At 38.8% G+C, this 13,157-nt stretch overlaps 1 protein-coding gene across 1 annotated transcript in view; it reads left to right on the forward strand.

The window, feature by feature from the left end:
- The first annotated feature begins 10,325 nt into the window (after positions 1-10,325).
- HCRTR2 (hypocretin receptor 2) overlaps positions 10,326-13,157 on the forward strand; it is a 106,098-nt gene continuing 103,266 nt past the window's right edge. The window contains exon 1 of the mRNA XM_055330857.1: positions 10,326-10,548. Coding sequence (XP_055186832.1) covers positions 10,326-10,548 — 223 coding nt within the window. The remainder of the gene's footprint in view (positions 10,549-13,157) is intronic.

A 13,157-nucleotide genomic window follows, 5' to 3' on the forward strand; every position in this document is an offset into this window, starting at 1 on the left:
TAGACTATTATTCAGCCATAAAAATACTGGTATGTGCTATGATGTTGATGAACCTTGACAATATTATGCTAAACAAATAAACCAGAAACAAAGCTCACATAGCCTATAATTCCATTTATAGGAAATTTCCAGAATAGTTAAATCCAGTTTCCAGTATATGGGAGGATAGATGAATGGAAAGGTTTGGGGTTTTCTATGCAGTGATGCAAACATTCTGAAATTAGGTAGTGGGGATGGCTGCGCATTATAAGTATATTTAAAACCACTGAGATGTGTACTGTAAAATTATTAAAATGGTGACCTTTGTGTTATGTTAATTTTATCTCAATTAGAAAATAATAACAAAAGGAGATGCCAGTTTTCACAATGGCACTATGCTTTTCAATAATTGCATTTTTACCTGATTAAAAGCTTGTAGAGTTATTTTTATTTTTAAAAGATTTTATTTATTTATTTATTTATTCATGAGAGACAGAGAGAGAGAGAGAGAGAGAGAGGCAGAGACACAGGCAGAGGGAGAAGCAGACTCCATGCAGGGAGCTAGATGCAGGACTCAATCCTGGGACTCCAGGATCACGCCCTGGGCTGAAGGCAGGCACTAAACCTCTAAGCCACCCAGGGATCCCCTGTAGAGTTATTTTTAACATTAGAATTCAGTATATGAATATCTTTCACCATAATATAGAGTGCATGCCATGTATATTTGTTGAGATAGCCCTTTTTACAAAATAGAATAAAAAGCATAGAAAATACTTCCTAACTCATCCTATGGGGCCAGCATTAACCAAGTTATAAAACCAACGACATCATTAGAAAAGAAAATAACAGACTAATATTCCTCATGAATTTAGTGCAAACATACTAAAAAAAAATTAGCAACTTAAATTTAAAAAGTATAAAAAAGAATTATATGCCACAAATAAGTGGGATTTGTCCCAAGTATGCAAGGCTGGTTCAACATTCAAAATTAAATTAATGTAATCCGTCACATTAACAAGCTAAAAACAGGGATCCCTGGGTGGCGCAGCGGTTTGGCGCCTGCCTTTGGCCGCGATCCTGGAGACCCGGGATCGAATCCGACATCGGGCTCCTGGTGTATGGAGCCTGCTTCTCCCTCTGCCTGTGTCTCTGCCTCTCTCTCTCTCTCTCTCTCTCTCTCTATCATAAATAAAAAATTAAAAAAAAAAATAAAAAAACAAGCTAAAAACAAAACAAAAAATCACATCATATCAATTGATGCAGAAAAAGCATTTGATAAAGTTCAATACCCATTCATAATAAAAACTCTCAGTAAACTATGAACACAGAGACAATTCTTCAACTTAAAGAATGTCTACAAAAACTTAACAGTTAGCATCATACTAAATTGTAAGACACTTGAAGATTTTTATCTACAATCAGACACAAGGCAAAGATGTCCCCTCTCACCACTCCTTTTCAGTGTTGCAATATAAGTCTTTGCTAATGTAATTAGACAAGGCAAGAAAATAGAATGTACACAGATTGGGAAGAAAGAAATTGTTATTGGTCATTAGTATTCATAGATGGCTTTGTCTATGTAGAAAAGGCAAAACAATCAACAAAAAACTTCTGGAACTAATAAGCAATTACAGCACAGCTGCAGTATATGAGTTTTATATACAAAAGGAATTGTTTTCCTTTTTCATGCCAGCAACGAATAAATGGAATTTGAAATTAAAAACATAATAACGTTTACATTAGCACTCAAAAAAATGAAATACTTATATATAAATATAACAAAATGTATATAGGATTTATATAAATAAACTACAAGACTCTGATAAATGGAATCAAAGAACTAAATAGACATTCCATGTTCATGGATAGGAAAACCCAGTCCTGTCAAGATGTGAGTTCTGCCTAATTTGATCTGTAGGTTCAAAGCGATCCCAATTAAAATCCTAGCAAATTATTTTATGGATTTCAAAATATTGATTCTAAGATTTCTGTGGAGACACATAAGGGGAGATATAGCCCTCACAACATTGAATAAAGAACAAAGTTGGACACTACCTGAGCTCAAGAATTACTCTAAAGTTACAGTAATCAAGACTGCATGATATTGAAATAATAGAGGCATGGAACAAAATAGAGAGCCCAGAAACACCCTTGTAAATATAATCAAGTGATCTTTGACAAAGGAGCAAAGATGAAACAATGAAGCAAAGAGTTGCTTCAATGAATGATGCTGGAACAACTGGACATTCATATGTAAAACAAAACAAAAAATGGATCTAGACACAGGCCATATACCATTCATTAAAATTAACTCATAAGTCTATCACATACTTAAATACAAAATTTAGAACCATAAAACTTCTAAAAGATAACATAGCAGAAAACCTAGATGACTTTCAGCATGTCTGTGATTTTTTAGACACAGTATCAAAGGCATGATCCATGGAAGAAATAATTGATAGACTGGATTTTGTTAAAATCAGTTATATCTGGGCACCTGGGTGGCTCAGCTGGTTAAGTGTCTGCCTTTTTAGCACAGGTCATGATCCCAGAGTCCTGGGATCCAGACCCACACTGGGCTCCCTGCGCAGCAGGGGGGCTTTTTTTCCCTCTCCCTCTCCCTCCCCCTCTCCTTCTGCCTCTGCTACTTCCCCTGCTTGTGCTGTCTCTCTCTCCCTTTCTGTATAATAAATAAATCTTAAAATTTTAATAAAATCTATTACTTCTACTCTGTGAAAGACAATGTCAAAAGAATGAGAAGACAAGCCACAGACAAGAAAAACTGCAAAAGACACATCTGATAAAGGACTGTTATCCAAAATATACAAAGAATTCCTAAAACTCAACAAGATATAATAACATTATATGACAGATGGTGACTACATTTATTGTGGTGAGCATTGGCTAATGTATAGAATTGCCAAATTATTATGTTGTACACCTGAAACTAATATAACATTGTATGCCAACTATACTTCAAAAATACAATTTAAGAAAATAAACACAGAAACCTAGTGGGGGTTGGGGGATTTGCAGGAAAGAACAAAACAAAAGTCAACAAAGGAACATATAACCTGATTAATGTGATTAATGGGCCAAACACGTTGGCAGACACCATGCCAAAGAAAATATACAGATAGCAAAAAAAAAAAAAAAAAGGAAAGCTGCTCCTCATCATATATTACCAGTAAAATGCATATTAAAATAATGAAACCACTATATACCCATTAGAATGGCCAAATCCTGGAACACTGGTAACACCTAATGCTGGTGAGGGTATGGAACAACAGGAACTCTCTTTCTTGCTAGTGGGAATACAAAATGGTACAGCCACTCTGGAAGACACTTTAGTAACTTCTTATAGTCCTACTATATGATCCATCAATTTTGCTGCTTGGTTCTTACCCAAAGAACTTGAAAACTTATGCTTACAGAAATACCTGCACACAGATATTTGTAGCAACTTTGTTCAAAATTGCCCAAACTTGAAAGGCAACCAAGGTGTCCTTTAATAGGCAGATGGGTAAATAAACTGTGATCTATTCAAACAATGGAACATTCAGTGCTGAAAAAAAAATGAAATTACTGAGGCATGAAAAGACATGGAAGAACCTTAAATGCATATCCCTAAATGAAAAAAGCCAATTTGAAAAGGCTGCATAGTTTATTATTCAAACTATATGTCATTCTGAAAATCAAAAAGCTATGAAGAAAGAAATTATGAATTAAAGATCAGTGGTTTCCAGGAATTAAGGGAGAGGAAAGGATGAATAAGTAAGGCCCAGAGGATTTTTAGGGCAGTGAAAATACTCTACATGATAGGTACATGTCATTATACATTTGTCCAAACTCATAGAGTTTAAAATAAACTCTAATGTAAACTATGGATTTTGAGTAATTATGATGTATCAGTGTAGGTTTCTCCATTGTAACTAATGTACCATTCTGGGGCAGGATGTTGATAATGGTAGAGGATGTGCATGTGTCAGGGCAGGGAGCATATGGGAAAGTTGTGTACCTTCCTTTCAATTACTGTAAGATTGCATTGAAACTCATTATCTTTCTCTACTGCCTATTATTATTCTCTTATTTTAGCCATTTGCCATTGTTAAAAATAAAAAGGACCTTTAGTTTATGGAAAGGAGTGAATTAATAGAGTAGGACAATAGACAAAAAGATTAAGTCCTTTCTAAGCTAAAGATTTAGTAAGAGTCAATGATATACTTACATATTCAGGAATTCCCATGCTCTCTCATAAACCAACATGACACATATGTATAATTTTTCATAAAAATCACTTTTTGTAAAGGAATATCTTCCTCAGTTCAGTCCTGAACACCAAGTAGTGATTTCCAGTAGCTATATTCAAGGTGCTTTGCTAGGTTCTTGGTACAAAAAAAAAGATGAATTAGACAACACTTAGGCCCTTAACTGTATTGTGTGCACAAAAGCATTTAGGAGCACAAAGAAAGATACTTATTTGCTCCACGGAGACATCACCTTGAAGGGCATAACAATTTCCCCTGCAATTCTGCTCCTCAACATTACTTAAAATACAACTGGACATTTAAAATTATATGAAGTGTATGTGATTTTACAAATGTGTCCTTAAAGAATCAAAATTTTATAGTATTATTAATACTATTAAAGGAAACAGCTGATCACACTGAAAAGTTTTCGGTTCTTTGCTGTGGGAACAGAATAGAGTAATGACAAAACTCAAAAACCTAAAACATATTTCTGGAATTGGATCATGACCACTCTGCTCAAGGTCCATTTACTAGCTGTGTGACCTTGGGAAAGCTACTTAACTACTCAATGCCTCCCTTCTTCGTCTATAAAATTGATGCAATAACTAATAAGATCTACGGCATGGACTTGTGAAGATCAATTGAGTTAACACAATTAATGTGCTTGGCACAGGGCTTAGTCCACATAAGCACTCACCAAAAGCTGGCTGTTCATGTTTCACAAAAGAGTCACTTGCTTCCATTCTGTTACCATCTATCTTTCCCAACCTTCCCACCAGAGGCTGCCACTCTCCATTCTTCAGTTCTGAGCTTAGATAACATCTCCTCTAATAGTCATCTTGACCCCACTCTGACAGAGTAAATGTCTCTTCCTGTACTTTCAGACCTGTTTAGGTGTACACATAAGGACTTTTGTTCTACTGAATTAAATTACTTGGTTACTCCTCTATGCTTCTCATGAGACAAAAACTGATTAAGAGCAAAACAGTGTTTGTCTGTTTTCAACAAAAGATATGGATAGAGCATGACTTCCATAGATTGTTGAATAAAAGAACCGTAAAGGGAACATGTCAGATATGATCATGCAGGATAGGAGGCAAGAAGGAACAGAGAGAATCTAGTATGAAATAAGATACAAGTAAATACGGGAGGGAGTAAAAGAAAGATGGGAAGAGAAAGAGACAGCAATAGTTTGTAGTAATCTGTAAAATGCAATTTTGATTATTTATGTCTGAGTCTTCTAGAACATGGGTATTTCATTCTCAGCAACCCACTCAAGTGTTTCTCCTAAGAGGAACAAGTGATCAGAGATCTCTTTCCCCAATTTCTCCAGAAAAACAGATTTCTAGCCCCCACCCCATGAACCAGAGACTTTTCCAGAAAGATTTAGGAAGGCCTTATTATAAGATAATGTGGTGTTTGGAGCCTAGAGATGTCAGACAACTTCCTGCAAAAGTAATGCATTTATTTGGGGTATATGTAAGCTCAGTACAGTCATTATGGATAGTGCTCAGGTTGATTTTATTTTCTTTTCAAATACTTGAAAGTCAACATGGGGACCCTCTCTGTCTCTTTCTTCAATTTATTCTTCAAAATACACAATGAAACAGAGAAATAAACTTCAAACATACTATTACCATGTAGTCAGCCCTCTTCAATAAAGTAATAAAACAAGATGGCTGCATTCTGGATGATGTCTGTTCAAACCATTATTATTGTTATTATTTTAATGACACCCATCTCTTCTCAATCCCCAGAACCACTATCTTCCTTATGACAGCAGGATCATTATACTAGTCTCCTACCTAGTACCCTGTCATCAGTCTAACCGTTCTATAATCCATTTTCCACATCACTGCCAGAGACTTTGAGAAAGCCTGACTTTGTTCACTTCACCTTGCTTTTGTCTATACACTCCATGTTTTCTCCTGCTTCCAAGTCTTCTGGAAATGCTGCCTTCCTGACCTGCACACCTCGCATCCCTAACCAACTAGTAATCTTCTCTTTCATTTCAAGGAGTAAGCTCAAGAGTGACTTTCCCTGTAGGGGAGCCATCCATTTTGGTTTTCTCTAGGCTGAATTAGGTGTTTTTTCATGACACTCTCTGCATCCTTCTACCCTAGAAACTCAGAGTGATTCTATAATCATAACACTTCTAATTCTCTGGTGCGCTGTGAGATCATTGAGGCTAGACAATGTCTTATTGATCTTTATGCCTCCAGCTCTTAACTAAACTCCAGGGCACATAGGGAAGATTCAGAAATATTTCATGAAATGGATTCATAAAGTTATTATATGCTGCAAAAGTATAGTCTGACATCAGGAGTAAGAATATAAAATCTGGGACAGCCCATGTAATCTGAGATCTCTAAGCAACATAACTACAACCACAGAAGGGAAAAAAGAATCTGATTTTGAGTTTTATTTTCCTCTTCTTTCTTATTTTTAATATATTCAGGTTAGTCCGAGAGTTAAAAGTGACATAAAAAATTTAAGATGAATAGTTAAGCAGAATTAGTCAGACTATTGTGAGCTATGTTTCTCTTTTTTAAAAATATAAACACTTAGATAAATTGATATGTAAAGCAAATAATATTCACACCATCAGATCACATAGTTTTAAATTTTATTCAACAAACATTTTCAGATCCCTTCTATAAAACAGACACTGTTTTAAAAATATCAATTGATTTAATTCTGATAACAATCTTAAGAGGTCATCCCTAGACAAATTTGGTCCCTTACTATCTTGTGATATTGGGCTGACTCCTTTTCCATACACCCAACAGAAAGATAGAAAGATTTTTAATTGAAGAAAACAATACCTAGAGAGATAAAAATTATTTTCAAGTGCCCTAAGAGGTATCAAAAGATCTAAAGATGGATATCACATCGAAATGAATACTGTAATATTTATAATTTCTGACGTGCTTACAAACAATAAAATAATTCAAGGATTTGAGTGAATTTTTGTATGGCAGTAGAGTACCATGTATTTAAAATAAAACACCTGATAAATTATGGACAGAGAGAAATAGAATACTTTTCAAGATGAGGCTTGTCACAATATAAAGCAGTTATTAGAATAAAATCTTGAAACTATTCTCACTTCTCCTTATTTCTACTTTTAGTAAAGAGTGATGATTAACTGCAGGTAGAAGATGTAACAAGAATAGACTGAAGTATAAACAAGTTGAAGTGCCACACACACAAACCCCCAATGGCTATGAGTACTTAAAAAAATAGCATACTGGGTCCATATTGTGGATTGTCAATGACAAGAAATTTGAAGACAGTAATGACTATAGACTGCAACTAAAGTAGCAACAATCTTTCCCATTTTTTTAATCTTTCCCATTTTTAAAAGAATTGTACATGGAAGAGGAAAACACAGACATTAATAAATCAGAGGGACACATTATACCACAAGTTAGCAGATTTTTATCAGTGAACTTGAACAAAGCCACAGAAGGCCTGCTTGTCAAATTTACTGATGACAAGAGGTCTGGTGAAATGGCTAATGCTTTGGGTAATAGCAGCAGCATTTAAGATCTGGTTAAACTTCAAATTAACAAAATTAAATTAATATATGCATACATCATGCGGGTATCCTACTTAGCTGTCACCTCTTCACACAGGCCTTTTTGACCATCTGTTTCTAACATGGCCTTTGGGATTCTCCACTCACCATCACTTCACCCTATCTTGTTTTCATAACAGTTATCCCTTCCTATTATTTTCTTAGGTATTTATTAGTTGATTTGTTCACTTTCTAACTTCCTTGGAAAGTAAACTATATGAAAGTGGTAACATTGTTTAATTTGTATCACTGAGAGTGAAATAGAAATACTGAGTAAATATTTGTCAAAGAAATCAAATGCCTATTTATTTTCTTCTCTTAAAAAAATGAAGAGTGTGGATTAAAAATATATATAACAATAGCATTTCTTATGAAATATGACATCTCTAGAATCATAGAAACCCCAAGCTGGGATCAGAAGAACTGAATGGTCTTGCCACAGATTAGTCACTTGACCTTTGGTAAATCATTTAATTTCTCCAGAACAGTTTCCTCACCCGTAAAACAGGCTAATCATGTCAGTCCCTCAGAAGTTTTAAAATAACATGTATGAAAGAATTTTGCTACCTATTAAGTACAAAACAACTGTAAAGAATTATGACTAGGGTAGGGCTAGGGTGGATGACTTAACAGTCAGTATGAGCCAACAGTGTCTTGTGACATTTGAAAAAAATAATTAGATATAGATATTGGGTGCATCCACAAGATCATGTACATTTGGTATCAATAAGACCCAAGCCAACTTCCTGCATCGCTTCCTAGTTTTATATTATGTAAGACATTGACCATTGTCTAAAGGAAGACTGAATGAGTGGAGGTCTTGGGGATAGTGTCATTTGAAAAACAGTGGAAATAATCAGGCAGAAAGCAGAGGAAAGGGAAGGGGGGCATGATACTTATTTTAAATATGTGATGAATTGTCACGTGGAACATTTATTCCATGTTGCACCAAGAGGCAAACTGGGATTTTAGGTAGAAGACTAAGAAACTTATGTCAATGTAAGACCTTATTTTAATGTAAACTGAGGTGCTCCATCCAAACTAAGTGGGGGAACATCAGCAATGTTATTAGAAGTTTTCTAATATTAACCTAAGTTCAAGTTAGGTGATGTCCAAGTCCCTTCCATGTCCTATCATGAATATTGAGAATGAAAGGATCCTGGACTCACACTATCAGGAATCCCAAAATATTCTTCTTAGACATGAAATCAATTTCATTACAGTGGCAGATGACATCAGTCCTGAGTCAAGAAGAAGAAAGGCCAGTGGGGTGTGATATTCACTGGAGAGCACTTGTGCTTCCACCACTGTATCCTCCTAAGAATCTGTTTAACATGTAGGTGTCTCCTTTGCTTGATAACATTAACTATGAGAACATTTATGACCCTAGTGCCCTTCAAGCTTTTGCTGCTGTGTTTCTTATTACACTTAATGTTGCAAGTGCAAATTCCAGCTAAATATATCCTTCAATTCAAAAATGGTCTCATTCCCCAGTTTGGAGAAGGGGGGGGGGGGAGCGGAGGCGACATCTCTGGGATTCAGCAAGTGCTAAGTCGGCGAAGCCAAACAAATATGAAAACGTTCGCCTGAAATGACACTTTTGCATAGTCCTGCTTGAGGAACAGCGTGCTTTTATGTTCATCACTTCATTACTTTTATGTTTACATTAAAGAGACGAACGCATCAACAGTGCCTGTATTGGGATCCCTGGGTGGTGCAGCGGTTTGGCGCCTGCCTTTGGCCCAGGGCGCGATCCTGGAGACCCGGGATCGAATCCCACGTCGGGCTCCCGGTGCATGGAGCCTGCTTCTCCCTCTGCCTGTGTCTCTGCCTCTCTCTCTCTTTCTCTCTCTCTCTCTCTCTCTCTCTGTGTGTGTGTGTGTTTGTGTGTGTGTGACTATCATAAATAAATAAAAATTAAAAAAAATAAAAAACAGAGCCTGTATTAACCATGTGTGGACGTCCTTGCCCGGTGCATAGACCTACACCTGCCCATGTATGGGTTATGGAAACCGCACGTGAGCGATGGAGGAGAAAAGTAGAAGAGAGGGAGATTTAACCCACGGAGCAATAGGTTCAAATAATTTTCATGACCCCCCCCCACCCCCCTCCACCTCCCCATCCACCCCCCCGTCGGCTTCTGCTCTCCCTGGGCGCGGGCGGAGGCTGTGGGCTGCAGCTTCAGCGCTGGAATGAGGAGTAATTGAGCCTGAGCCGAGCCCGAGGTAGCTTTCTCCTGCCGGTGTCCCTGCTGCAGCCTCCGGTGCCGGGTCCCTAGTTCCTCAGCCGCCTGTCTTCCCGGTGCAAAATCGTCTGCAAAGACCGAGAAGCCGCCGCCGCAGAAGTTGCCCGGCGCAAGACTCCGGAGGCATTGGCTCAGTAACTTTTCACGTCATTTTCTGCTCTGGAGCCTCCTGTCGCGTCTCCGCGCCGCCTTTCGCACCGCAAACCACAGTGCTCATGGGGCAGGCGGAGAGCGGCTTGCGGCACTGAGCGGAGCCGGACTCGAGCCCGTGATGTCCGGTACCAAACTGGAGGACTCCCCCCCTTGTCGCAACTGGTCATCCGCTCCCGAGCTGAATGAAACTCAAGAGCCCTTTTTAAACCCCACCGACTATGACGACGAGGAATTCCTGCGGTACCTGTGGAGGGAATACCTACACCCGAAAGAATACGAGTGGGTCCTGATCGCTGGCTACATCATCGTGTTCGTGGTGGCTCTCGTCGGGAACGTCCTGGGTGAGTCTGGCCCCGGGCAGCCCTCCAGGGGGCTGTCACGGCCCCTCTGCGCGGGGCTGCCAAGGCTCTGAAGACCCCTCCCTCCCCCCTGGGAGGCAAACAAAGAGGTCGCTGCTCTCGGGGTGGGGTTTTCCATTAAAAAAAAAAAAAAAGTTTTCTGATTTTAGGAACCAGGAGCGAGCCGAGCCCTGGAATGGTCATCCCTTTCTGGGCAGGGGGGAGCGGGGAAGCGCGTTCTCTTCTGCCATCACCTCGGTTGCAAAGCGCCCAGACCGGGGCAACGCGACAGGGTCTCCAGGTGGATTTGGTTGGATGTGGGGAAATTAGTCATCCTTTTGTGTAACGTAGCCGGGTGTTTCAGGGGGGGGCTTTCTGGAGAGGTAAAGCCGACAGAATGCAAAGCTGGGCTCCTAAGGAGCAAGCAAGCTCTCTGTGGCCATTGAAGTCACAAAGGATTTGTGAGCTAGGTAGAGTGCCCTTTGGAGGTTTAGGCTCTGTCTAGAGGTGGTAATGGAACGGCAGGGAGTGGAGACAGAAGCAAAGCACGGAGGGGCACTCGCGCACAGAAGCTGAATTAACCAGGAACCATGCTAGGAGCCAGCAAGAAGGAGGGGCATCTGAGAAAAGTACCAAAGAGATCTCAATCATTCATCTGCCTATTCATTCATTCATTCATTCATCCGCTCAACATATATATATGAGTATATATATATATATATATATATATATATATATATATATATATAGAGAGAGAGAGAGAGAGAGAGCCTGCTTGTTGCCAGGCTTGGGGGATATTTTATAATGGGTCTTTCCCCCCCCAAAGACGAGAAAAGCTTAACGCTGGACTCCCTGTCTGCCCCTGTCTGAGTTCCTATGCAAAGATAGATATTCCAGTCCGTTTCCCACCTCAGCACAATTTCTGAGTGTTGGGGAAGGGTTACAGAAGGGTACAGGGCTGTAATGATGGAGTTTATTAGGGCTGCTGGGGAATCCACTTAAAAAAAAAAAAAGCTTTGGAAGGGAGGGACGACTTAACATGAATTGTGAATGGAAGGAGAGTGTACCTTGATGAATGGAAAGTGGGAGGTGTTTCAGATGCAGAGGGCAGTGTGGAGGCAATCTCTGCTGAAAATGACAGGAGGAGATGGGGGAAGCTAGGAGAAGAGGCTCTTGATTTTCAGTTATAAAAAGGGAAGATGAGTGAGGGGAGATAGGCTGGGTGGCTTTGAAGTCCAAAGCAAAGAATTTGTAGCTGCACTGGAGGATGATAAGGAACTTACTGGGTTTCAGCACTGATCTGATTTTTACCTTCTGTGCCCAAGTGTGTCAGTCTGGGTAGGAAGCATTCAGAGCAGTCTTTCATCAATTCGGCAGGCAGAGTAGTTGGTAGTATGTGACTGAGAAGCATTCTGCGGAGAGTTAGTAGAATCTTATTTTTCAAGAGAGATATGAATCCTCTGAAAACTTTTTTTTTAAATAATACTGTATTATCTTCAAGCTACTTCTGTTTTGCTCATGTTTTAAAGGTAAACATAAGGGAATCTCTCTCTGGGTGATGCAAACAAGGTGAATGAAGGTGAATGTGCACATGCTTAAGGTCCTTTGCTATAAGGATAAGTTTGTTAATAATCATGCCTTTCTTGCTTCCCTTCCTGGCATCCGCTTTTAGAGTTAGAGCTATTAAAACATATGACCATCAGCATAGAAACATATCACTGTACTATGCCAACACTTAATGATAAGTAAGTGATCTAAATTTAACATCCAAGGAATACCTACCATGTGCCAGACCCCTTCACATAAACCCTCACAGAATCCTCAAAGTAACCCACATTTGACAGAAGAAACAAGACTTAGAGAAATGAAATGGCTCATTAAAGAACATGATTCACATTCAACTCCATTTCTTCTGACTTTAGATCCAGAATTCTCCATGGATACTCTACTCTAGAGCTAGAAAGTATAGAGAGAATGAATTTGCTCCTGTTGTCTGCAAGCATAGAAAATGTACTTCCTGTTCTCTCTCGCATCTATGTCTACTGTTAATAAGTTACCATGAAGGGTTAATAGCTCTGTCATTGTCTCCAACAAAATGCTATCCAGAGAGGAATGTTATTGCATTGCAGTAAAAATTTGACCTGTTTTGCAGGAGTAACTGCAAATGATAACTATTTCCCTTCCCTGATTTGTTTTTCAGGCTTAAATAATGTGATAAAATTTGTTTCCCTTTGCTTTTACTTTATTCTGGTTTTACACAGAATGTTGATGCATAGTCTTCACCTTCTAGTTACATAGTTTAGGGGTACATGTTTGTTAGCCAGAGGAGTGTTTTCGCCTCCAGAAGGAAACACTTCTACCTGTTTCACAAGGTCAAGGAAGAGAGCACTGTCCACAGCCCCAAGTGCTGAAATGGCCAATTCATTCAGCTTAAAAAGAAAAATTTACACAAAGCACTGTGCTCTCAAAATACTGACAGCTATTTTCTTCAGGACTAAATCTCAGTGAAATCCTCTCTGGGTGAACTGAAACCCTTTCTTTACTGACATATTCCCTGAAAGTTGATGAAGTTTAAGTTTGACATTTAAACAAATGATCAGTGTGTCATTACT

This window comes from Nyctereutes procyonoides, unplaced genomic scaffold, assembly GCF_905146905.1.
Source record: "Nyctereutes procyonoides isolate TBG_1078 unplaced genomic scaffold, NYPRO_anot_genome, whole genome shotgun sequence".
Taxonomy (NCBI): Eukaryota; Metazoa; Chordata; class Mammalia; order Carnivora; family Canidae; genus Nyctereutes; species Nyctereutes procyonoides.